The 26636-nt window shown below is 41.3% G+C and overlaps 1 protein-coding gene across 7 annotated transcripts in view; it reads right to left on the bottom strand.

Moving 5' to 3' along the window:
• ESR1 (estrogen receptor 1) overlaps positions 1-26636 on the bottom strand; it is a 210635-nt gene that overhangs the window by 107243 nt on the left and 76756 nt on the right. For 6 of the 7 annotated variants that reach the window (XM_081187202.1, XM_081187199.1, XM_081187200.1 and 3 more), the window contains one exon: positions 5043-5545. In XM_081187202.1, coding sequence (XP_081043328.1) covers positions 5043-5545 — 503 coding nt within the window. Of the gene's footprint in view, positions 1-5042; positions 5546-26636 lie in introns of those variants that run through there. The other variant, XM_081187205.1, reaches the window with a different exon arrangement.

The following is a 26636-nucleotide window of genomic DNA, read 5'->3' as shown; positions in this document are numbered from 1 at the left end:
AAACAAAGGAAACGGATCTGTGTGAGGTGACAAATGGGTGGGGCTGGTAGTTAGAAAAAGACAAATGCAAGAGTTGAAAGTTGTAGTGACATGGGCCAGATGTAAAGCAGCAAGCTGGGAGTAGAGAGAGACAGAGCAATGTCTGATGTCTGTTTGAATCCAAGGCTGTGGCTATGGGAGAAACAAGACCCTTTTGGTGTGTTAATGCTGTGAACCCCTCCACTGTAGGGTCAGGTTGTATAGGTGTGTAAATAAGCCATATATCATAAAGACACTACAGTCTCCACTCTGCCTCGTAGTCCAAAAGGAAACACGAACCCAGGGAAAGGACCTGGAACCCCTGGAATCTCGCACTGCTCGAACATTGGGGTGACATACAATAGCACCCATGAGTTCTAGGGATCAGGGAGCAATGGAAAGCTACCGAGTGGCAGAGGTGAGGTGAGGACCCTAGCAGAGGAAAGCTATTGACCATGAATGCTCTGTATTTCTGTTCCTGCTCTCTTGAATGTAAAGTTCAGGGAGTACCACCAGTCCTCAATCTTTACAATAACAATGAGCTATAATGGCACTGACAAGAATGAGGAGAGAAGGGGGATTCTAATTGGAATAAAATGAAGCATGTCAATGAAAGCGCCCATTATCTGAACTGAAAATAGTTTATTTTTATTGCTTCTTCCTCCACTTTCATTCAGATTGTGCAAGCAGGGGAGGAAAGCCATGCCCTCGTGGAAGCCAGACTACTCTTTGCTTTGCTGCAGCCAAGAACAAACTTCAGCAGAACCGTTTCTAGTACTCTAAACACAGGGAAACTTTAAAAGCAACATTCAACTATATTGATCAACACTATCCTTGCCAATTATCAGAGCGAAGATGTAATTGCAGGCTTCAAAGAAGCAATTTCTGCTCACAGAAAAATTTCAGGAGGGTGGCAATACATCAGATGTTACCTTTGCACATGGCACACACATCAGACAAATATGTAAATCAGATTATTATAGATCTACAGCTGGGACATGTTGTAAAATCATATTTGTAAGAACTGTACCCTCATTTTTCACAAGGCTATATCCCAGTCCTGCCCAACTGAATGCCCTTCATATGTCTTAAGGCTCCAATTCCTATCAGCTTTACCAGCATAAATAATGGGGGTTGTAGTTCAGAATGCCAGGCTGGAAACGGCTGATGAGCTTCTCGGAATGTATACCAAAAGGCATCCCAGTAATAAAACTAAAAATGTATTTGCCACAAACAGTGCTTTTAGTATGAAAGAATGAATGAATTTACTCTAACCTTTCCTTCCACGGTCATTCGTGAGCATTCAGTTACCATAGTAAACTTCTAGTGCTGTTTAGGGCTAAGTGGTGGCAATTGAAATCTTCTTCTTTACAGCTCTAAGCAATGCTAAATTGCCTGCTTTGTAACTCAATGCCGGCCATGCAGGGCTCAGTCAAACAAGTTCAAGTGCCAACTCAGTCCTTAACTAGCTAAAAGTTACAGTATCTTAGCTTCAACTCCCTGTGTACAGATTTAAAAAATAAAATAAAAATTCCTAGGGGGATGCTTTTAGTAAGGAGATTGAAACTGTATGAGAATTTCGCATATAACACTGCAATCTAAAAAATTCTTCCATTAAAACTAATGGAACTTACTTCCAAGTAAGAATAGTTAACGTCTTGAACATTATAACATCTTAAACACTAGAGAGTAGCAGTACAAACCTATGCATGCCTACTCAGAAGTCTCACTCAATTGTTTACATATTTACAGTCATTGATAAACTAAGTGGTTCAGTAAGACTTACTTGCGGGCTGAGTCACAAATGGAAATAAATCTACATTGTAGTGTTAGAAAAATATACGAAAAGAGTCCAGACCACTGACGGTTTGTTAACTTGTAAGAGACCTAACCACAAACTTAAATATCATCAGCAATTCTTTTAAGAAACCTAAACTATTTAATTCAATATTTTTGATCATTTATAGCTGAAAAAATTATAGGGAGTTTTTAAACAGCGTATTTAAAATATGAAGAGGCAGCAAGCCTGTGCATTCTTCCCTATCAGTAATGTTTACGCAACTCAACGGGGCCAAATTCTGAGTAAGCACATGTAGAATTTCAACATGCATTAATTTAAAGTGTATATAGATGCGGCTACTAATCTTTTAAAATGCTATTTTTATAATATCAAGTGAAGAGTATTTCTACTATTACAGTGTCTGTTAAAGCACAGTAATAAATTTTTGCAATAGAGCAATATTTTAAAAGTAGAAGTAACATTTTATTTTTAAAACACAGTGAAAAAAAGAGTGTAAAATGCTTGAAAGGTTTTTGGACAAAAAGAAAGGCATACTACCAAACACATTGTATTTTCCAGAATACAGCTCCTCCGAAAAGTCTAAAGAGAAAGAAGAATAACACTAGCCAAAATATACCTCCAATTCCTTTTTTGAATGCTGATATCACCTCATTTGGGCAATCCATAGAAAAATTAAATGCTCCATCGTAACTTAAATGCAACCTTAATGCCACAATGAAAAATTATATTCCACTATGAACTCTACAAGATAACACAGTTGAAAATTAAATATTTTATTTTCTCTCAAGTCTAGTGGAACTGAGGCTAAAGAAGCCAAACCATACTAGGCTTAGTGAACCATTATCTAATTCTACTGAAGTCATGTTAAGCAATATAGTAAACACAGAAATCAGGAGCTGGCAGTTTCATTCACTCCATGACTGAAAAAAACCCTGTAGTCTTTATGTCTGAGTTTTTAGCACTATCTCTCTCTCTCTCTCTCTCTCTATATATATATATAAAGTACTATTAAAATGATTTTGTCTAAATGGAATGATCATCATTGGAGCTTTCACAAAACACCAAGAGAAATCAATTGCAAATAACTTTGTATATAGTCACAAATGTTCGTAATACATGGCTATTCCTCAAGAACTACTTTTGTTGTCACTATTCTGTGGCTTTGTATAAAGCTCAAAATAAATAAAAAATTGTCCAGTAGCACCTTAGAGACCAGCTAAGTTTGTTCTGGGTATAAGCTTTCATGTGCATGCACACTTCTTCAGAAATGTGTATCTGAAGAAGTGTATACCTAAAGAAGTGTATACCTGAAGAAGTGTACAGTATATCTGAAGAAGTGTGCATGCACATGAAAGCTTATACCCAGAACAAATTAGTTGGTCTCTAAGGTGCTACTGGACAATTTTTTATGTATTTTGATTGCGTCGGACCAACACGGCTACCTACCTGAATTTAGTATAAAGCTGTTATTTTCCAGTTTAGGCAATCAACATCTTCCAGACAGTACATTCTTCATTCTGATATGTGGCAGGTTGCATACTCAGCAGCATCTCATGCCCTAGTCGGCCTAGTGGGTGGCCTTTTTAATCTTCTTGTCATTTCCACTAGAGGAATGTATTAGGAAGCTGCTAGGTCAGTTTATGTTCCATTTCCTTCTATTTATCTATTTATCATTAAATTTTCATCCTGTGCCTTCTTCTAAAGGAGCCCACAGTGGTTCCATGTTGGTTGTACACTTGTTCTAATCTCTTTGGCACTGTTGTAACTTAACAGCACTTTCCCCCAACAGTTCAAAGTTATCTGTTTTTATGTCTCATGGAACATGTTTGTTTGTGTGTTTTAAAACAGGCTCAGCAAGACTTTGGCGAATGACTTTGGGCTTCTGTGGAAATACATAACCAAAACACATGCCATGGCTAAAATCCAGCAATAGGTTCTGTGTTTGAAGGTGTAAGTGTGGCAGATAACAAATTATAAATATTGGAGGAATTATTACTTCTGGTTTTACAGTCTGTTTGCTGCTCAGGCATCCTTGGATTTCTAGGAACCAGCAAGGAAATCTCAAGTAGAGCAGAAAGCACATTGATTAACATAGATTCACGTCAATGCAGCAAACTATTTTGCAGAATTATGCTCCCAATATTCTTGGAACAGATCCCCAAACGTGATCACAAATGCAGAAGAGGTGCATCTTAGAGTATTATTTGCAATAATAATAATAAGTGGTGTTTCAATCCCTCTCTGGATCCTCCACTTAGTTTCATTACTCATGACGCATGTGTGTGCAAGTTGAACTTGATTCGACGAATTATATAGTTGGTGGGAGAGTTAAGCAATGCTTTCTGTTTCATGCTTTTATGATTTCTGTCACCATTGTACCAGCCACATTCCCCCAGCAAGTTCAAAGAGCCCTAAAATCTCTTTATAGATGCAGGCCTATTAAAGTGCCAATGCATGCTACTCCCCCTCATTCTCCGAAAGGGAAGGATTATTTTTTTTAAAAAAAATCTTATCAGCTCTGAGACTTCTCTTAGTGTACTACAAGTTACAGAGAAAAGACATCTGAGAAGCCGATCTTTTAAAACACACCATTGACTGAGTGTGCGCACACAAGTATTGTTAGGACTACCTTATTTCCCCTCCGTGGCCTTAGGTGCACTTTCTAAAAGCTTCTTTATGACTGAAGAACCATCTTTAAGTTAATCACAACTATTTGGAAGGGCAACCCTCTAATTTTCTGAACACTTCATATAAAAGTCAACTGATGCAGTGTAAGGGCAGACGTGGAAAAATCTTTCTGTCCACCGACTTAACGTTCAAACATGTAAACGTATAGAAGGAACAGATTGGTATAATTCAAAAAACTCTTGCATTATAGCTGCTCTTCCATCTGAATTTGCTAGCGTTTCGTTATGTCCTGTCCTAGCTCACTATTTTGGGCTTCAGGGTTGTTTTCTCTCCCCAAGGCAGCCCAACCTGTTTTTCATATGCATTTCGCTTCTAGCGTACACAGCAACAATTACCCAACCGTCACAACAGACATTTTGATTTACACCACACGATCGCTGAGTCGAATAATTCAGCGGTGACTCAACAATTCTGATGGCATAACTCCCCAGAAAGAAAGAAATCACGCTTCTCTCTCTCTCTCTCTCCCCCCCCCTGCTTTAAACACTGTTTTATACACCTGCTCTGTTTCAAATAAATCAGTGGCATGACTTACCTGTAGAAGGCTGTTGGGGCCGCTTCTCTCATCGCAAAGCTGTTTGGTTCGTTCTCAAGGTAGTAAGGTACCTGCTGGCTGGGGTGATGAATGAAAGGTGAAAGCTGAGGTGCCGTCTGTAAGAACACAACAGGGCTCGGAGGAACATTATTCAAAGAATGAAATCCTCCCAAGTTGCTGGACCCAAATGACTCTGTCGTAGGGGCATAACTGAGGCTGGGTGAGCTGTACACCGGAGCAGTAGTGGAAAAATCATAAGCGGCACCTTCTGGGTAGTTGAAAACTCCAGTTTTGCTGCTGTCCACATACATTTCACTAATCGGCCGCTCCAGAGGAATCTTCAGCTGAGGTCTGCTGAGAGGCTCTAGTTCATTGCCTTGTATCTGGTGCAGTAAAGCGACACTGGAGGTTTTTGTGTGAAGGGTCATGGTCATTGTTAGTGGCAGAGAGGGTGTTATATCTTGGTAGGGTGTTAGAAGAAGAATCAGCAGCTGGCAATCCACCTGAAAAAAGAGCAGAAATCAGCTTGAAATAGGGCAAAACCCATGTTTTCTGGCTAACAGACCTGAGTATGCATGTATCCAGCTAGTCCCAGCAAGGAGGAAGATATAACTGAGCAGAGTCTAAGCACAGGGAACCGTGTCGCTCCTGCTCTCTCTCACTCTCTGACTCTAACTTGAAGTACTTCTCATCCGAGCTAATATGCTTTACAACAGTGCTGGCAATAGGCCAGATACTTTTGCCTTGCACTGGCATTGGTTTAAACATCACTTGAAAAACAATTAACTCTGGATTTATACCAAATCATTGTTTCAATGTACTAGTTGTTTAAGTTTTCTCTTTATGTGGCTCTGATAATCAAAGGCAGGCATTGAGGAGCAAATGGGTTGGGGCTTTTAAGTATTCCGAAGGCTAGCACGGAGCCTCGTCTGTTCATGTTGTATACCCCTACCAGGCTTCAGTTATTCTTTCTTTGTCTACTTCCTATCCTGTTCATTTTCATGTTTGTTAGAAATATGGAAAGTGTATACTGTAATGACCCTGGGTAGGACTACAGTGCAGTTGAGAAGTGGCACGGTAAAGTGTGTTTTTGTGAAGGCACACTTGCTTGCTCGCGTGCAGCCAGCCACAGACTGTCAAATTCCAGAAATCAAAGAGTGTTCTGTATCTAAGTCAGAGAAAAGGCACACAAACATGCCTAGTGCAATTATCATGATTCCTGGTATTTAGTAGCAGAAAGCATTTTTTTTTAAAGAAAGAAAAGAAAGAAAAGTTAAACCTGCAGTTATGCTGCCATTGTGCTTATCAGCATGCTTCTTTCCTTTGAATTGCGAAATCAAATAAAAATATATAGTGAAATCAGTCATTGCTTAAACATGTAGCCTCTTGACATTTAACCACATGTTAGCTGCATGGAAAACAAAGAGCTAATAAATCTAGCAACAACAACCAAAAGTCTAGGGTTTTTTTAATCTTCAATTTAACATTGAGACCAATGTATAAAAAGCAGAGCTTTGCAAATATCTAAAGGGATCATTTTAACATATTCAAATAAAAAGAAATTTAACACAAAACAGACTTCAGAATAATTTATTTTGCCATCTCATGATTTTTAACTTTGTAGAAACAAAGAAGCCATTAAATTATTCAAACAGATAGCTTCACAGCTATCTATGCTCCGCTGGTTAAAAAACAAACAAAACCTTTTGTGAAACTGAAACATAGATAGCCAAGTGAATGTATGAATGCAATTCCATACTTAAATGCTTATTTGTTATTCAGATTACAAACCCTTATACAAATGATAGATTGTTTTAAACATTTTTAGCATATACAACAAATAACATGCAGAGATATGAATGAATACACGAATTTGCCTCTATAACCAAAAAAATAGTTTTGAAACAATTTTATCACAAATTATGAAAAAGGACTTTGTTACAAATGAGTAACAAGGTGCATAATTACATAAGTTGTTTTTGCAGTGAATAACAAAATTGTACATTTTACAGAACGCTACCTTGTAATATACAGGTACCATTTTCACCAATCATATCTGAAGACGATTAAAGATATCTTGAATCTCTTTGGATCTTAATCTGCTAGTTTTAATAGATATTCACATTCATACTTGCCCCTACTAGCTTTAATAGATGGCAGAAATCTGGTGAGGAATTATGGTTGTTGTAAATATGCCTGATATGCACAAGAAGGAAAGAAAGATGCACATACCTGAGGATATAGACAGATCCTACAAAAACTCTACAAACATGCATGCATATATGCCCCAGAGCACAAGTGAAAGTGTGGGTGTGGGTGGGTGGGTGTGTGATTCGCTCTCTCTGAACACACATGTGTTTGCAATTTTCATAAGACACCAATGTAACTCCGTTCGTATATCTACTGAAATATGTGAATGCAGTAGTGTTGGGTTGTAAGTTTAAAGCTGGCTAATACATACACGAAGTTTATTTGTGCAGCCATACATTTAATCTAGCATTATTATATTTTCCAAACCAGGGGTCCAATGAAATAAGAGCTACAAACACAAAGGGTAATGAACATGTTTAAATGGAATTTATACCACATTATTTTGAGGTTGGAAAAACATGCTACAGCAGAGGGTACATTAGAGATTGCAGACAAATGTAATTACTGTACACAATTCCCTGACAATGTTAACATACCTGAATCATAATTTCAACATTAAACTGAACTTGCTGAGTTTAAGGGGAAAGGCGGAATCTAAACTAGACATCCAAACCAGGATCCCATTCCCGAGACAGGAACCCACAAGTTCAACCTCTCACAAATTATGCCACATAATCCAAACTAAAGTATGCAAATAGTGTGCAGCACATTATGACGTCTGCAGAACATGAGTTCCAGAAAACTCAAGGAAGTGATCCAAAGCACATTCAACAGAAGGAGAAGACCTCTTAAGATCTACCTTGACAGGATGAGGGTCAATAAACCAAAACTGAATTCTAAATATATGGGAAGGTGGCTCTCAGGTCTGGCGGATTAGAATTCTTCTGCTTCTGGATAAGCAGTCTCCTAGAAGTAGCAGGTATGTAGCATGGAGGTGCTCCTTGGTTTGACAATGTCACATGAGGATCAGGTAGCTTTGGTGCAACAGAGTGCCTTCTACTAAAGGTAAAGGTAAAGGGACCCCTGACCATTAGGTCCAGTCGTGACCGACTCTGGGGTTGCGGTGCTCATCTCACTTTATTGGCCGAGGGAGCCGGCGTACAGCTTCCGGGTCACGTGGCCAGCATGACTAAGCCACTTCTGGTGAACCAGAGCAGCACACGGAAATGTCGTTTACCTTCCCGCTGGAGCGGTACCTATTTATATACTTGCACTGTGATGTGCTTTCGAACTGCTAGGTTGACAGGAGCAGGGACCGAGCAATGGGAGCTCACCCCATCGCGGGGATTCAAACTGCCGACCTTCTGATCAGCAAGCCCTAGGCTCTGTGGTTTAACCCACAGCGCCAGCCGCATCCCACCTTCTAGCTTTGACCAATTGGTCAGCTTTGGCTGTTTCAGGGCAGAGATAGCCTGGCAACATTTACCCTTATTCTGGAAACGTTGTAGCTGGATTAGATTGGGATTACCACAAGCCAACTAGGCTTTTCCATTTGGCCCATGAGGGCATTTTCCCATACCACAGCCACCTGCCTCTCACTTGTCACACCAGGTGTGTGGAAAGGTAAAGATGCAGCTGGATTGGCCAACCTGTAGAAAGCAAGAGTGAACTCCCCACGCTGATGCATACGGAGTACAATCCTACCTAGTTTGGGTGCACTAGTGAGTTCCTCTGAATCCTCTAGGAGTGCTCCTCTGAGGAGTTCAATCCTGTTTGGACACTCTTTCACTTCATCCCCCAAGGGGCCAATTTTGACAGGCGGGTGGGACAAGGATAGTTTGGCCACGGCGATTCATGCATTGGCAACCACAAGACTCAATGATTGCAATATGCTCTTATGTCTGGTTCAGACACTACAGCTAGTGTAAACATCATAGGCTAAACTGTTGGTGGGGGCAGACTGCTGCCAGCACCCCACTTCTCTGAGGAAAAGCTTTCACCAGCTGCTCATGTGCTACTGGGCCAGCTTCAGGCTTCTTGTATTTATTTGAGGTCATTGGGGGAGTCAGTAAGTAGTCCCCCATGGCTCAGATACACGACTCATATTCACCAGGAGCAGTGTGTTCAGTGTTTTAGGTCCAATTTTATGTAACTCCTTTTCAGTTGAGGTCCCTGTTGAATTTCTGGCAACTTCTGATGGTATCTTTCTGTCTCAAGAAATAATGGAGTGCGCCTCCAGGCAGTGGGAGGGGAGTGTCAAACATCTGTGTTAGCAGTACTGAAGTGACCTTCCATAGTATACAAGCCTAGGAAGTGTATGGAGGTCCTAGGCTGCCCAGAGAATGACACCCTCCCCTCGGCCTCACTAATGTGGTCCAAAAGAAAGCAGAGTCATACGTTTGGCATGTGCTTGGCTCGGGGAGTTGCTGGAAGGAGGCGTACAAGGTGCCATCCAACCATCTTAGGGACTCCACTTGGGATTTGTGTAGGGTTTCTTCTTAGCCTTCTCTTCTCCCAAATATATCCAGCAAGACAGCAGGGGCTTTGGATCAGAGCTTTCTTTCTCCTAGATGGGATACCTTCCCAGGTTGTTAATCCCATCTGCCTCTCAATTTCCTCTACAGCACATGCAGAAACCGTCTTGTTGACCGTTGGTCCCACTATTGATCTCATCCGCTCAATCCGTCAGACTCTGATTTAATTGCTTTAACTAATATTTATTTTCATTAGCTTGTATTCCTTGTACACCATTTGTACACTTAGAGACCATTGTAATTAAGTGGTATATAAATTGTAGAAATATGAAATAAAATGAATAAATAAATAAATCCACCTGTCAGCCACCAGAATCATAGAATCATAGAATCATAGAGTTGGAAGAGACCACAAGGGCCATCGAGTCCAACCCCCTGCCAGGTATCATTATAGTTAAAGCTTGCCTGATGTGTTTGTTGTCAGTTTCACATCTGTTCAGTTTTGTTTTGTTCTGTTTCCATTCTGTTTTGTTTTCTGCAAATTGTTCTTCTAAACCACACAAAAACTGTGTTTAAATTGTATACACTTCCTTAAATTGTATTTTTGTAAGCATTTTGTGCCAAAATACTCATTTTGGTATGCATCCCCTACCTCTACACACTTTTAAAGCTGAGAACTGCATTGCAAAATTCAGAGAAGTGTGAAATCCAATGAGTCCCTATACTCCAATTTAGATATTAATCAGGAAAACACTTTTTTAAAAAAATTCAGCATGTTTATAAATTATTTTGTATCCCTACTTAAGACATTTTTATTTGGCATGGAATTTTAAACGATTATATCACCTCAGTCTGCTTTTGGTTTCTATAGTCTTTTGTTTCCTCTCAGTCTATAAATTACTAGGAAGTAATTTTATTGTATTCGCACTTTGAATAATTTTATGGCTGTTGTACACCATCAGAAATCCATTGGATGACAAGTATTTTTAAAAGCCAGTCTCTGTGATTGGCACCTGAATCCAACAAAGAGTCCATTATGTTTGCACTATGTGTGGGGTACAACCCAGCCCAATGCAAAGGACCTCGCCATCTCTTCTCCTCCTCTTGCCAACTCACCTACAGGGAATTAGAAGTTTTGGACTACAAGCAGTCAGGATGGAGGGAAGCTGTAGTCAAGCAGGCTGAAGACTGATGGTGAAGTCATGCTGAAGGCCCTGGTAACCTCACTTAGTAAATGACCCAGATGGAGGGGGGACCAGCTCTGGTGGTCTCATCATACAGCGGTACAACAGTTATTTATTTAACAGAAATCAAGGTTAATCACATAGTAGGCACGGAACAAGCAGCTAATATACAACTACATAGGAAAGGGAAAGTAATTTCAGAAGAAGTAAAAGGGTGGAGTCTCAGCTCCAAGGCATAATAACTAAGAGACAATATTTAACTCTATTATAACCAATTACAACACTGCTCCACCCTTACTTTACAACTCAGACATAGTCCTTCAAATAACATAAGAGCTCTTTGCTCTCTCACTGGCTCACACTTCTCCTCAGGAGTGGGCATCTCCTCTAGATTCATCTGTCCGTCATGGGTGTCTCTGACTTTGTAGCCAACAGTTTTTATGGACAGCCCTGAACAACCAGGTTCAGAATTCTCAATTACTCTCCAGGGCTCTGGTTCTTCTTGGGTGACCGCTCAAGTACTTCAGATGCATCTATCCACATGTAGATGTCACATTAATATTTACAGACTACTCACTATTAGAAGATTGCAACTTTGAATGCTAAAGGCCCCGTTTGTTATCAGGTCATCCCTGGAATCCATGTAAGTTGGTGGGTACTGAGACTTTGTGGGAAGAATGAATTCTGAACCTTTAAGTCTTTGACATGGTAGCCATGTAGGGATTTTTAAGTAGTTTGTCCCCCCCCCCCCAATACTTCTCCTTTCATGTTAGGATACAGTAAATCCAGATGAGTCCTAACAGCAGTTGGCCAGGACTTATGCCTATGATAATTTGTGGTATGGTCCTGTACTTCTTTAAAATTCCTCACTGCTCCTTCAACAAGGTCATTTGAAGCTGGGTGATAGGATGATGTTTGAATGTCCAATGGTGAAGGATGATGGGAACTGTAGTTCAGCAACATCTGGACGGCCAAAACGTTCTCCACATTTTGAATGAGCCTCTGTGAAAAAATCTTCTTCCCTAAAATAGGGTCCCAGCATAGTCTAAATGCAAAATTATTTATGTTATTTATTTCATAAATTCTATAGACCACTTGATTGTAGAAAACCTCAAAGCGGTTTACAAAATGATAAAACAATAAAATCAAGGAAAAAAACACAACAATATATTAAATCATTCAAAAGTTAAAATACTAAAGCAGATTGGAATTACTTCAACTTCCTAAGCATCTGGGTAAAGGTAAAGGTAAAGGGAATCCTGACCATTAGGTACAGTCATGGCCGACTCTGGGGTTGCGGCGCTCATCTCGCTTTATTGGCCAAGGGAGCCAGCGTACAGCTCATGGTCATGTGGCCAGCATGACTAAGCCACCTCTGGCGAACAAGAGCAGTGCACGAAAACGCCGTTTACCTTCCCGCCGGAGCGGTACCTATTTATCTACTTGCACTTTGACATGCTTTTGAACTGCTAGGTTGGCAGGAGCAGGGACTCAGCAACGGGAGCTCACCCCATCACGGGGATTCGAACCGCCAACCTTCTGATCGGCAAGTCCTAGGCTCTGTGGTTTAACCCACAGTGCCACCCACGTCCAAGCATCTGGGTAGGCTTGTCTAAACAAGAATGTTCTTAGCAGGTTCCAAAAGAATACCATGTGGACACCTACTTGATCTCAATAGGCAGGAAGTTCCAAAGTGTAGGTTCTTCTGGAGCAAGGGGGTCTGTGCTGGAATTTCTTGATGCAGCTGACATTGGGAACAGTGCTTAACAACTCTTTCCAAGCCACTAGACATCACTACGAGCTACAGCTTTCATCCAGAAAATTCTTGGCAGGCACCTCATATAAACGTCTCAGAACCCTTTGCTGTTTTTGTCATGACCCACAAGATGCAGGGATAATATAGCTCGGTTCTATATTCATTGCCTGGAATTCATTCCTGGATTCTGTTGTGGCCCATGTAAAATGTAATGGATTACCCCAGATAGTACAGGAGTCTGCTGAGTCCACATTCTGATCTGGAATGCCTCTACAGGGGACAGATCCAGATGTTCTAAAAGCCCAGTGATTTGCATAGGGCAATCTTCAAAAGAGGATGGTTTTAGCAAATACTATCTTAGGATTTGGAAGATGGTCCTGATCTTTCGCATGTGATGAGGAGAATGTAATCAATCATCACCACAACTTCCAGGATGTCCTTTGGGAGCTTTTTCATGGCCCTTTGGAAGATATCTCTGGCTGATGAAACTCCATAGGGCAACCTGTTACACTTGAATTTCTTGCAGTCCTCAAGTTCCATCTGCTGGTAAGCCTGGGGCATGTCCTACTTTTAAAATGGAGGCCTTCTCCAAGCAACGGGAGCAAGTACTACGTTCTTGGAATGGGGTAAATGTCTAATTTATAAATTTGATTGATTATGACTTCTTATTCCAATCTACCCGGTTCTGTTTCAGTTCTCCCTGTGAGAGCACAGGGCACTGCTCTGGTTTTACAGTACTTTGGCTGGCTGCCCTCCTGGTATAAATACTGGCTTTTATTCCTCTTACTGTACCTACTCCTTCTTGAAATATTTTAGGGTGGCTCTCGAGAGGTCTGACAATTTCTATGCCTCTACTTTACTTCAGCCATGTTGAACCAAGCAAAGTTTGGCCTTTCTTCATTTTCTATTAAAGCCTTTAAGACGTTATGTTGACCTTTGTATGTGACTGAACTCTTATTGATCCTAGGACTAGGAGATTTCTGCCAGTGTAAGTCCTTAATTTCACTATTCTCTTGGCCAATGGACTCAGGTCTCCTTTGCATTGTTGGTAACTCTCTTCATTGACAACTGTAACTGAAGCCCCTGACTCTACAGTATTTCCATGCCTACTGGTTGATTACTGAACTGCACAGTTATACTGTAAGTCTCCTTTTTTTCTATTACACAGTAAACCAAGCGGATCTTCTAATCTGCCTCCTCTCCCCTTTCCATCTGTAAATAATAAGCTTTTTGTTTTCTTGCCTCTCTCTTGGTTGTGGAATCAGACAACCTCCTTACGATTTCTCCCTAAATGCCTAGGTTTTATGAATTTATAGCATTGGGACATTCAGTGTTTACCAACATAGGCTGACAGCATTCCTCCTCAACAATAGCACCTTTCCAGATCTCTAAACATCTGCTGTGGGCTGCAGACTTGACTTATAGACTTATTTTGAGTTTCTCTGTTGTCAAGATGCAAATCCTGTACATTTGTCACCGTTGCTTCCATGGTAGTTGCCACCTTTCTCATAGGTCTGATTCCCTATCATCCAGTAATTGCTTTTTATTTTTTCCATGACTAATTCCACACACATATCTGTCTCTCAACGTTCCCTCCAAATTTCCAGAAGAACAGGGTTCAGTAAGTTTTTAGAGATGAGCTATATACTCTGATACAGATTCACCTTCCTTCAACCTCCTATTATGGAATTTGAAACGTTTCACAATTATACTTGGCCTTGGAATATAGTGGTCAGACAAGATCTTTTGCAACTCTGCCAAACTTTTATCCTCTGGCTTTTGTGGTTTTAACAAGCTTCTTAAAAGGGAGTAAGTTGAACATCCACAAGCACTGAGAAATGCTGCCTTTTGTTTGTCATCTCAGTGATTACATTAGCAAGGAAATAGTGGCCCAGTAAGTATGTCAACATATTGCTGCCATTCTTCTGTTTCTGAATTAAATTCCTCAGTTTTTCCACAGGATGGCATACCTGGTTTTTTTTCCTCATTGCCACTGTTAAATTCTTGTTTATTTAATATATAGGCCCAGAATAAGAAGCATACACACTACATAGGGAAAGGAAAGTAACCACAAGAATAAGCTAAACAGTAGAGTCTTAGTTCTAACTATCATAACTGGAGACAATATTAAATCTATAATTACTGATTACACAAGTAGATTAGTTCTTTGGGGTCATCTGACTCCCTAGGCAAAGAGGATTGTGGTTTGTACTGTGCAGGCGCAACTAGGACAGTGTATAATTCAGGAAGACAGTTTAAGTCCAGCAGTGGCTGGCTTAGGGCAGCTGGCTACTAATGAATGGTCACTGTTCCCTCCATCCTGGGATACAGAAAAAACTCCATGGAGAGTAACAATGACAGAGGGTCTCGTGTGGCCGCTTAGGCATCCACCCACCCACCCACCCACCCACCACCCAAAATGGCACACGCTTCTATGGCATTTGCATATGCTAATTTATGGGTATAAATACAAATTTATAAATAATGTCTATAATCTAAATTGAAACAAAATACATCTCATCATAGTGGGGAAGACTGCGACCAAGTGACTTCTGTGTCTTCTCAGTCATCTACCAGGTGCTGTTGATGGACAACTTCAAGGTCTCTGCTCTCCCTTCATATAATTCAGTAGAGGATTCTCCACTGAAAGCTCTTTAAATAGAAAGTTGCACTCTGTAATGTAGGACCTATGACCATCATAAGAAAGCCCCCAATACCTTATTCAGATTCTGCTCAAAAACTGAATGTTGCTACCCAAGGCAAAGCAGGAAGAGGCAAAGCAGGCAGATGTGTAATGAACTGCACTGCTGGGAGGGTGATTAGATGGTACCCAAAATGAGCCGGGCAGGCCTGACCAAATGTGAGGATACACCAAGCCAGCAAGTATTCCTTTCCAACTAGCACTTGCCCAAAATGTGTCATCAAATAGTAGCACAACTGGGTGAAGTAAACCAAGCCTGGTAGCTGAGCCCTATAAGGCTAGCAGAGTAAACTGATCCCCCTGTGCTGGTCTAGTTTCCTTGTCATCAGAATTACAGCAATTATTTTCAAAGCCATCTTGCTGAGTAATGGCTTTAAGTTTATACTCTGCAGAAGATGTATTTGATTATGTGGCTATTATTTTCAGAATTGTAGTGCTTCCAAGGGTTCATTCTCTCCTCAAGTGGTGTTTTCTGAAAATTATACATAAGAGCCTCTGGTAGAGAAAGTGGAATCCAGAATCTATTGAACAAGGCAGAGAATGCAGGTGGAGAACTTGTGGGAGAAGGCAGAACATTCAGATGCCAGTCTATGATAGAGGAAGCCTAGAAGCATTATTGAGCATTTTATACTTGCTGTGTTTTAACACAAGCCAGACTGGGCCAGCTATGGCAACCTATGTCCTTTCCTGAAGGCACTGTGTATTGTACTAAAACTGTAACCAAAGCCACATTTGAACCACTTCTGAGCACTGGTATTCCAAGAAAGTTGTTGACAAACTAGAATGGAGTGGAGAACAGTGTTAGGTAGGAGTTCATGCCTGTTGTATGGTTCTGGGAATATTGGCAATTCACTGAGCTATGCGCTACAACCCATAGGTCCCATTCCTGGTCAGTCACCACCAGTTCAAACTCTATGAGTGTATATGTGGAAATGAGATTTTTTTTCCTCCTACACTTTAATATTTGTTTACACTGAATTGCATTTGCAATTTTATTGCCCATTCACTCAGTTTGAATTAAGTTCTTTTGGGGGCTGAACGATGAACAGTGTCTAGTTCATCTAAGTTCATTATCTTATGTGTGTGTTTGACTTTTTAGATTATTTGGGCCTTTAAACTCAAAGATCATAATCGCTTGGGAAAATAAATTATACAATTCACATTCCTCTGTTTTGATGTTTTCTTAATTTTCCTAAGTATAGTTTATACATTATCTTTCTGCTACATTAACACCTGAAACAAAGCAGTGCTAAACCAGAAAACTGAACAATTACTACAACTGATTGTATAAAGCCTTCTTTTTTCCAGTAAAATGGCAAAGAGGCTATTCCTTTTGCCAGCTTGTTGTAATATTCCAGCTTCAATTTATAATTTCCAACCTCTACACTACTAAATATATTGGAGTCCTGTCCTCATTTGACTCTATTCACCCTACAGCCATGAGGATGATAAAGATCCAGAACATAAATCATGTGAGTAAACATTAAGGATCTATGCACTTGAACTCAGTGAAGAGATAATTGTTGACAATTTTAAATAATAAAAGGCTGTCTCAGACAAGGGGTTGTAAAACGGGTGCAGGTGAGTAAGCCACTGTCATTGCAATATACAGCCCCCCCCAAAATAAAAATAAAAAAATAAAAATCAAAAGCTTTGGAGGGGTAAGATTTCAAAAAGACTAGCTCAAGTCTCAATTATTTCCGTGGGTCTACTCTATGTCTGGATCCAACCAAAGGTTTCTTTGTTTTCTACATACCGTATTTTTCGCCCTATAGGATGCACTTTTTCCCCTCCAAAAATGAAGGGGAAATGTGTGTGTGTCCTATGGGGCGAATGCAGGCTTTCGCTGAAGCCTGGAGAGCAAGAGGGGTCGGTGCGCACCGACCCCTCTCGCTCTCCAGGCTTCAGGAAGCTCTGCGCAACCCTCGGGAGACCGGCTCCGAGGGTTGCGCAGAGCTGCCTGCAGTCCCGGGATCAGCGCAGCTCTGCACGGCCATCGGGAGCGAGGCGCTAAGACCCGCCCCGCTCCGGATGGCAGCGCAGAGCTGCCTGCAGTCCCGGGATCAGCGCAGCTCTGCGCGGCCACTGGGAGCGGGGCGCGAAGTCCCGCCCCGCTCCGGATGGCCGCGCAGAGCTGCCTGCAGTCCCGGGATCAGCGCAGCTCTGCGCGGCCATCGGGAGCGGGGCGCTAAGTCCCGCCCCGCTCCGGATGGCGGCGCAGAGCTGCCTGCCGTCCCAGGATCAGCACAGCTCTGCGCGGCCACTGGGAGCCGGGGGCGAAGCCCCGCCCCGCTCCGGATGGCAGCGCAGAGCTGCCTGCAGTCCCGGGATCAGCGCAGCTCTGAGCGGCCATTGGGAGCGGGGCGCTAAGTCCCTCCCCGCTCCGGATGGTGGCGCAGAGCTGCCTGCAGTCCCGGGATCAGCGCGGCTCTGCGCCGCCATTGGGAACAGGGCGCTAAGTCCCGCCCGGCTCCGGATGGCGGCGCAGAGCTGCTTGCCGTCCCGGGATCAGCGCACTTCTCCCCATCGCCAGCCCCACAAGCTCGGGGGACAGCGGGGAGGCAGAGCGTGCCTTCCCACTGTTCCCCGACCTGGTTCTTCCAGCCCCGCACCTGGGGGGGAAATATTTTTTTTTCCTTTATTTCCCCCCCAAAAAACTAGGTGCATCCTATGGGCCGGAGCGTCCTATGGGGCGCAAAATACGGTAATTCATAAATCTTGACGAACATGATCATATTTCTGGAATACATGGTCTGTTTATTTCCCTTTCATTTATCTCTGTCATTCCAAGTTCCCAAGTCAAGAGAAATGGAGAAATGGTGCATTCAGGGTTCAGGTGTATGAAGATGGTAACACTGGTTGTATTTCTGGACCTCTCAAAGCTTTTTGGTGATTTGTTCTTTGGGGCTGCTAAGCTAGGTGAGCAATCTTACTAGATGCCCATAGTCCTACTATGTACTGCGATGCCTTCTTTTGTCTCAAGCAGCATGCTCTGTTTACACAGGCTCTTCCCTATGATCCCTGCACAGTATTCTCCATCACAGGAGGCAGCCTATGTTGGTAGAAAAGGATCTGAAAATTTGAAATTAAAGTACTAACAAACAAATGAAAACTGACAGATCTATAGCTCTTTGATCAAGTGAGCAGGACTTCTCTTTCTCTTACACACATATATGAAGCTTAAGACTGTACAAGGTTTGTTTTTCTTTAACTAAAAATGACAGAAGAGCAATATCTGTTTGCCAGTTTGCTGTCAGTTTTAGTCTTGGGTTTTCAAAAACTTTTGTATGAGAACATGATCACAAAAAGTTGGCCATCATAGAGCTGAAATCCACACTGAGCTTTAGCTATCACTATATTTGTTGGGTAAAACTTCATGTGAAACCACAGCAGGATGAGAGGATTAACAACTTTACAATGGAAAACTGTGGAACCTATTCCATCAGAAAGAGGAAATAAGCTTGCTAGCAAAGACAAGACAGAAACTGGGCCAGCAGTTTGTCCACATTCAAGCACTGCTGGGAGGCAAAACCACAAGCAGAGAGCCAGAACTCTAGAAGAAACTCCACCATAGTAATTTGAAATCAAGTTTGAGTGGTTCCAGATTGCGTCTGCATTCCATACTGTAGACATTGTCTTTTAAAAGAGCTGGAAGATACAAGACAACCACCACAAGAAGCACAACATGAACATTCACAACATGAATGGTGTTAAATATATATATATAAACTACAGTAGCTCAAGAAACAGATATGTGGAAAGAAATGCCACCAAAAACTCATGTTGTTATTATAAGCACTAAGTATATTATATTGCCTACTTTTCATATTTTGGGTGCTTTTTGAAATCTGCCACAGTTGGGAGGACAGTCCCTAATCCAACTATCGTTTTAGGGCCAAAGTTCAAATTATGCAAAAGATCCATGACTGGAACTTCTGGCTTGCTAACATTTGTTATTGTTTTGACTTTTTTAAAAAATCAGGGGCTCCCAAATAGATCAGATAGAGGGAGAGGAATTGAACTAGATTGTTGTTTGCTATTGTTGTTTGCTAAATTGTTTGCTATTTTCTGTGCTGGAGAACAATACAGACACAAGACAGTATCTGTATTTCTTTGTCTACCTAGCAAGTCAAACAACAGCTGGAGGGAGAAGGATTTACACTGGGAAATTAAATGGGAGAGAAACATTATTCACTAACCTCGCCCCATTTTTCTAGCCTTCCAGATAAATATATTGCTACATCCAATCTAACAAGAGGGAGATCCCCTTGCTGTGCTGCGATTTAAAAGAGATAAGCCACCACCACCCTCCCCGGCTGACTGGATTGGCGGGCCAGGGGCCATGACATGGAGCTTTGCCAGCCGCCACTGTGTGTGGAGGACATGTGATCTGACTGCAACACCATCCCACTCGGAAGTGGGACGACTTTCTCACATAATAAGCAGTATGTCCATCAGTCATGCAATCACATAGATCAGGGATTGGAAACTGGATCTGGCTGGTGGGATGGATCCAAAACACACACACTCTTGTGGGCCATTTTGACAGGCAGACTGCATCCTCTGTGGCAAGAGCTGTGGCCCACCGGTCAATCATATGGCATCAGATGATTCCACTTCAAAGGAAGAATTAGAAATGTGTTCCCAATTTGTCCTTTCTTCCCTCTGCAGCCATAGCTTGAATTCAAGCTATGGCTGCAAAGGAAGGTTGCTGGCTGCACCTGCTAAGGAAAGAATGAGAGTGCATTCCATATGGGCCCCCATTTTTTCCTTGTTAGCTGCAATTCTACATACTGTAAGGTGACAGAAAAAGGTGCCACATTCAAAAAAGCATGGAACCAGCAACTAGAAAGGAAGGATCAGTGAGCCCCCAGTTCTTCCCTTTCAGGCTGGTCCCAGGGTTTTACCTGTCTTCCCTTTCAGGCTGGTCCCAGGGTTTTACAGCTCTTGCCACAGAGGATGCAGAGCCAGTGTGGTGTAGTGGTTAAGAACGGTAGTCTCGTAATCTGGGGAACTGGGCTCGCGTCTCCGCTCCTCCACATGCAGCTGCTGGGTGACCTTGGGCCAGTCACACTTCTGTGAAGTCTCTCAGCCCCACTCACCTCACAGAGTGTTTGTTGTGGGGGAGGAAGGGAAAGGAGAATGTTAGCCGCTTTGAGACTCCTTCGGGTAGTGATAAAGCGGGATATCAAATCCAAACTCCTCTTCTTCTTCTTCCTTGCTTTTTGTAACTGTGTATGTGGAATATGATGGCATAAGCATTAGAGTAACCACCTCATATTTAGTTAGTTGTATTTTATACCCGACGCTTCTTTCAAAAGCTACACAGAGCAGCTTGCAAAATGTGAACGATATAATCAATGCACTAATATAATAGAAAATAACAAATTACCAACATAACAGAAACAGTACAGTCAAGCATTAAAACACCATTACATGACTAAGGAGAGCCAATGGCCCACTGGAATAAAACTGGCCCCACTGCATGTGTTAAAACTAGTAAAGATCGAGTCTCTTACATCCTACTGTCTTAGTCTAATAGGCCTCAACTTTTTTTTTTTAGTACAGACACTGTTGTAATCTCTGCTGCCAGTATTTCAAAGTAGAAAAAGTTTCCACTTACAGGAAATTGTCACTGGTGAACGAATGACAGCTTTTCTCATTCATCCTGCATTGAGATGACAGCTCCAATCAAATACAATTGTAACAAATTGGTTAGCATGACCATAAATCACAACTCTGCATTAGGGGTGGAATTTTCTGAAAATCCCTTTGCTTCCTCCAGTGGTCCCATTCTGGATCAGGCTCCTGCGTCTGCAATTTTGCACTGCCACTTGCTCTGATAAAGCTACTCCCCATCTACCTCACAGTGAACTATGGAGTACCTAATATTAGCTAAAGCTGAAGCTTGGAGAACCACCCCACCAAAGTTGTCCATAAATGTATTCTTATCAAGTCATGCCTACACCACAAACTGTAACTGATAAACATACATACATAGATCTCCTTTGGGGGCATAGCCCACCCAATGAGACTACCCAAGCAGAAATGACATCCATTCAAAAATAGCTTGATCACATAACTAGATTCTCGCGGAAGCAAGCAAAGGAACTGGCATAAAACATACCATACTCAATGTAAGTTTCCTGCCCAAAGTCCTGTTTGATGTTCAACACAAATGCTGTGAATATGTTCCCATGTGAAAGTTTACAGTCACTTAAATGTGATTTCCACCACTGATGGTTAAATGCCTACTTTCAGGCATTCACAACATGCATCCGGATTTGTCGGCATTCACATTTCAAAGTCTAGCTTGTATGAATAGCAACCTGCTATATGAAACTAGTATTTTTTTGCAACTGAGCTTTTCTTTGTCTTATGTACAAAATACAGCTGGTGAATCTGAGGAGATAGCTTAAAGGATTTATCCAATATGGTACAAATTATATGGTTAATTTAAGAACAGAAGGAAAGGATTAGAGAATAATCCCAAAGCATATGGAAGTGGCTTTAGAATAGTTGCACATCTCTCTATCAGTTTCAGGCATGAGTCTGGTCCTCCATAATTTAGGAAACCCAAGGAGATTTGTGTCTGATAGATAAACCCCTGGCAAAGATCAATAGAAGAAGGGCTGAATTGACCTGAGAACTTATTTTGTTATGGGAAGACAGGCATTCTGACCTGAGGCTTATCCTTGTAGCCTGCAAAAGCACCCCATGCAGTGAGTCTAGGGGAACGTTTTACATTAATGCATTAGCATTGTAGAAATCCAGGAAGACATTAAGCCTTCTCCAGAGCAATAACGGCTCCATTAGCATTTGCATTGCAGACGTTCACAGTTGTTTAATTTGCAGAAATTGCCAAGAATTAGTGTTTGGAAGACTGAATTATTGCTGAGAAGCATTTAGTTATTTGAACTCATTTGTACTGTTATGTTGAGGAGAATATTGAGCATTATTCACCATACTGCTTGCTTTAATTACTGAGTAGGGAGTGCTTCACCACAAATGTGATTTTGATACAAGAAAAGAAGAATTTCATGTGCCCTTGTCAAGCAAGCTTCACTACTGCAGGATTTTGTTTGCCAAAAAAATACAGTGCCAAGGTCAGTATGCCCTACAGTAGAAATGAGCAAATAAGGGCCCTCTCCCAACAATATACATAACAGGGTTTGTTCTTTGTGTAGACAAAGTGTGGCTTGACTAATGTGGAATCAGGCTTGTACCCTAGGATAGGTGTGGATAATCGTCAGTCCATGGGTTACATGCGTCCCTCAGCTGCTCTTCATTCAGCGCTCCAAGATTCAGAGACCCCTGTGCACTTTTCCTGACTGCCAGGCTGATCAGCCATCAAGTGGACAACATGGAAAAGATCACTGGGTGCCAGGGACAATGATATTGATACCTGGGGAATGAAGGCTTTAACCTGCCCCTCCACCACAACTCTGCATATGCTCAAATTCACTGTCCCCCACATGGCTAATAGTAGTGCAGAGACAGCAATTTTGGCTGCATTGGAATTGCTAGAGAGTGGCGGCTTCAAGCTCGCTCCACCATTAGGAGACTGAAGAATGAACGCCAAATATCAATGTTGCAAAGGTTGCATGCATACTGCGCTCAGGTATTAAGCACTGCAAAATACGGACACTTTGAATCAGCTTTATGCTTATGGAACAATAGCTTCTGCAAGCACAAATCAAAGCAGAAGTAAAACTCCATCCAATATTCACACCAACAAAGGGGCTAGTAAAATCAATAGCAGGAAAAGCCACTGGTTCGTTGAGCCTTAATGCTTTAATGTTGCATCTCAGCTGCTGTGTAAAGAGAGAAATGCATTTTCATCTCTGGAGTGGAACAAACGGGACTTTGGTGTTTCAGCAACAGTTGTTTTTTCTTGGCAGATGTTTCAACACTCAGAACAGAAAAGATCAAAGAACACAGTTCAGTGCCGGGGGCGGGGGCGGGGTGGGGTAGGAAATCAGGGTTATTCATTATTTCAACAATCTTGGTTTCTTTGCTTGTTCTCTTGTTTGCATTGTTTTCTGGCAAACCAAATGGTGTCACTCCAGAAATACACTGGAGTGGTCAATAGTCTGGATTGTTCTTGGGCAGTAAACTCTCTATGGTAGTACTGTTAACGAAGCTAACATTAAAGATAGCTATATATTTATTCTTTCCTTGACAAACACAACGATTCAAAATACATCAACTTGTCCAAAGGCACGATTTTCTATGGCGTAACAGATATTATGCAAGGTGCACTATTGATGCATTATGCCTCTCTTGAAGTAAAAAAGGTACAATACATTGAAGTGGCTTGAAACTGAGGCTAGACAAATTTAGACCAGAAACCTTGTTTTGGACACATATAATAGTCATTGTATGGATGAGCAAGGGCAAAAAAAAAAAAGTCTCCTAAAATCTTCTGCCCCAGGGCCCACTTGACATGGCTGAAAACTACTGAGAACCACCAAACACAAAATGGTGACAGAGTTTGGCACTGGCAATTACTGGCATCATTTTCTAGTGATATGATCCCACATTTTAAAAGAAAACAATGTAGTGAAATAGAAATTAGTATTAAAAAGCTCTGTTCTATTTCAGTATGGTCTTGGCATAGAATATATATAGTTGCAAGTCGTCTGCAACTCTGCAGAGGTAGGACTTACTGCTGTGTTGCACTGCTCAGCTATTATGTTGACCGTCAGAATAACTTTGATGTAGTGTAAGCAGATGAATCATCTCATGTCTAAGGATAAGACAGCATGTTTTTACTATCCAACTTGCTTTGGAGCATTTAAGACTGCCTATAACATAGGACCTATATGTTTGACAGTTTTGTATCTGTTGTTTCTAAGGTATTTATAGGCTCAGGCTGCAATCCTATATACTCCTACCCAGGAGTATAAACCCCATTGACTCTACTGCCAAGAAGTTGTGTGTAGGATTGCACTATTGGCTATTTTGGGCAGATATTCAAGAACAGGTAGGCTAAAGCTCAACACTTGAATCAGTTTTATTTGTTTTGGAAAGCATAAGGGACATTTGCAGTTTGAGGTTATAGTAAACTCTGTCTATGGGGATTTATATGCCTAATATACTTTCATATTTAATGCAAATAATAAATATATATAATGTATTCATGACAAGACATTATTTCTTTTAGGACTTTTGACATTTTTTATTTGAAGCATTTGGGATGACTTACAGTTTGGTTGGTTCCTAATAGATTGTATCTTAAAATTTAGATGCACCGGAATATTGCCGGTGCATATTGAATTTCTAGTCCTCATGCCAGCACAAGTCAGCTGGATGGCCTGCTCATAACTCTATTGCCACATCTGGGATCTGAGCCCTTGTTCCAGATGTTTCTTGTAGGAGCCATTTCTATCCCATATGTATATATTTCATTCGAGGGTTATTTAAATGTTCATAATTTGATGGAAAATATATGCAACTAGACATACAATGCTTGGGGCAACAGTATATATCTGTATTCTTAATGGGGTTTATTGTGCACTGCCTTATGCACTGCTTTTTTTCAGTGATGAAGCAATTTATAAATTCAGGGTGATATGTAACTCAATCATACTCGGAGTAATCATATCCAGTGAAATCAAAAGATTTAAGTCCATTTCAGTAGGTCAGTTCTGACTATGAAAACCATCAGGTATCACACATAATAGGAAATGCTTTGTGTTCATACCCTTCAGAAGATCTAGGACTCCTATCACCCAGCCAGCATGGCAAATGGTTAGAGATGATGGGAGCTGGAAGTCCAGTAACATCTGGACACCACAGGTCCTACATCTCTACTCTACTAGCCTCTGATCGCATACTAGTTCTAATCTGAGACATGGTTAATCAAACCTATAGTAAAAACATCTGAGAATATCTAGGAGTTTGATGTATGCAGTCTTTTTCAACTGAAATCTGTAAGTAACTTAACCCGCTAAGAAGAAGAAGAGGAGGAGTTTGGATTTGATATCCCGCCTTTCACTCCCCTTCAGGAGTCTCAAAGTGGCTAACATTCTCCTTTCCCTTCCTCCCCCACAACAAACACTCTGTGAGGGGAGTGGGGCTGAGAAACTTCAGAGAAGTGTGACTGGCCCAAGGTCACCCAGCAGCTGCATGTGGAGGAGCGGAGACGCGAACCCGGTTCCCCAGATTACGAGTCTACCACTCTTAACCACTACACCACGCTGGCTCTAAAAAAGGTGCATAGAAAAAAAGACAGAGATATGAATTGAATGGCAGCTGCTGCCTGTTAATAAAGCCAGCTTTCAAACCTGTATTTTGCATGTTTTAACAGAGACCCTCAACATCTTTATAATTATATTAAATATGCCGTAAATATAACCATGGGGGGGGGGACGACAGTGGGATGCAAATAAGAAGCAGGCTGGGGGATACACACACACACACACACACACACACACACACACACACACAAACATTAACACAAGGAGAAAACCTAATAATAACAGCAGTGAAAGGATAATAATGCAGCGAAAGGATAATTGCCCAAAATATTATATACACTGTATTTTGAAGGTTACATAAGATCCTTCATCTTTCAAAGTGGCCCACCTCTCAAATGCTATCTCTTGATGCAGTTTTTCCTAGAAATGTTAATTTCATATAGGAGATACTAGGCCCTGGAACTCCATCATCATGACTTCTAAAGTATATTCCAATTTTTAAAAATGCACTCAATTCACTCTATTATGTTTCTAGCTATCTGTAACTAGCCATATAAAGATACAAGACCAACAGATTCCATTATCTCTAATGAAATTTCAGGAGTGGGGGGCGAGATTTCAATGTATGAAGGATGAATTGCAGTCATGCACTACTGTATAAAGTCCATCCTATGGTGAGTATGCTTCTGTAACCTTAGAACATTTTCCCAATCCTACATTTCAATGTTCTGTGTTAACATCTCAAAAATAAACTCTCTGCTCCTTAGATGCAGTCATTTTTAATACAATCATTTTGAAAAGAGATAGCCAATATAAAAAACAAAAACAGGCCAATGTTCCCTGTAATATTTTTGGGTTGGAGCCAAGCCTATTCATGATTGTAACAGACCCATTGAAATAGACAAGTCTTGTTAACCACGACTAACTTAAGTCCCACTGATTTCAATGAGTCTATTCTAAGCATGACCAAGCCTGGATCCATTCCTTTGCTATATATACACTCAAAAAGAGCCAACCAGCTTAGTGATGATGCTTTGTTAAAAGTAGCCATGCAATAATCTTAATAATTAAACTAACAGGCCCACCAGAATTGGTGTAAATATACAATTAAAAGGCTGATAAAAGTTCTCTCTAGAAATCTAACAAAGCACAACTGTTAAGCAAGATTCAGTATTTTAAAACTTCT

This window comes from Podarcis bocagei, assembly GCF_964188305.1.
Source record: "Podarcis bocagei genome assembly, chromosome: 3".
NCBI lineage: Eukaryota > Metazoa > Chordata > Lepidosauria > Squamata > Lacertidae > Podarcis > Podarcis bocagei.
This window is presented reverse-complemented; position numbering and strand designations above follow the sequence as displayed.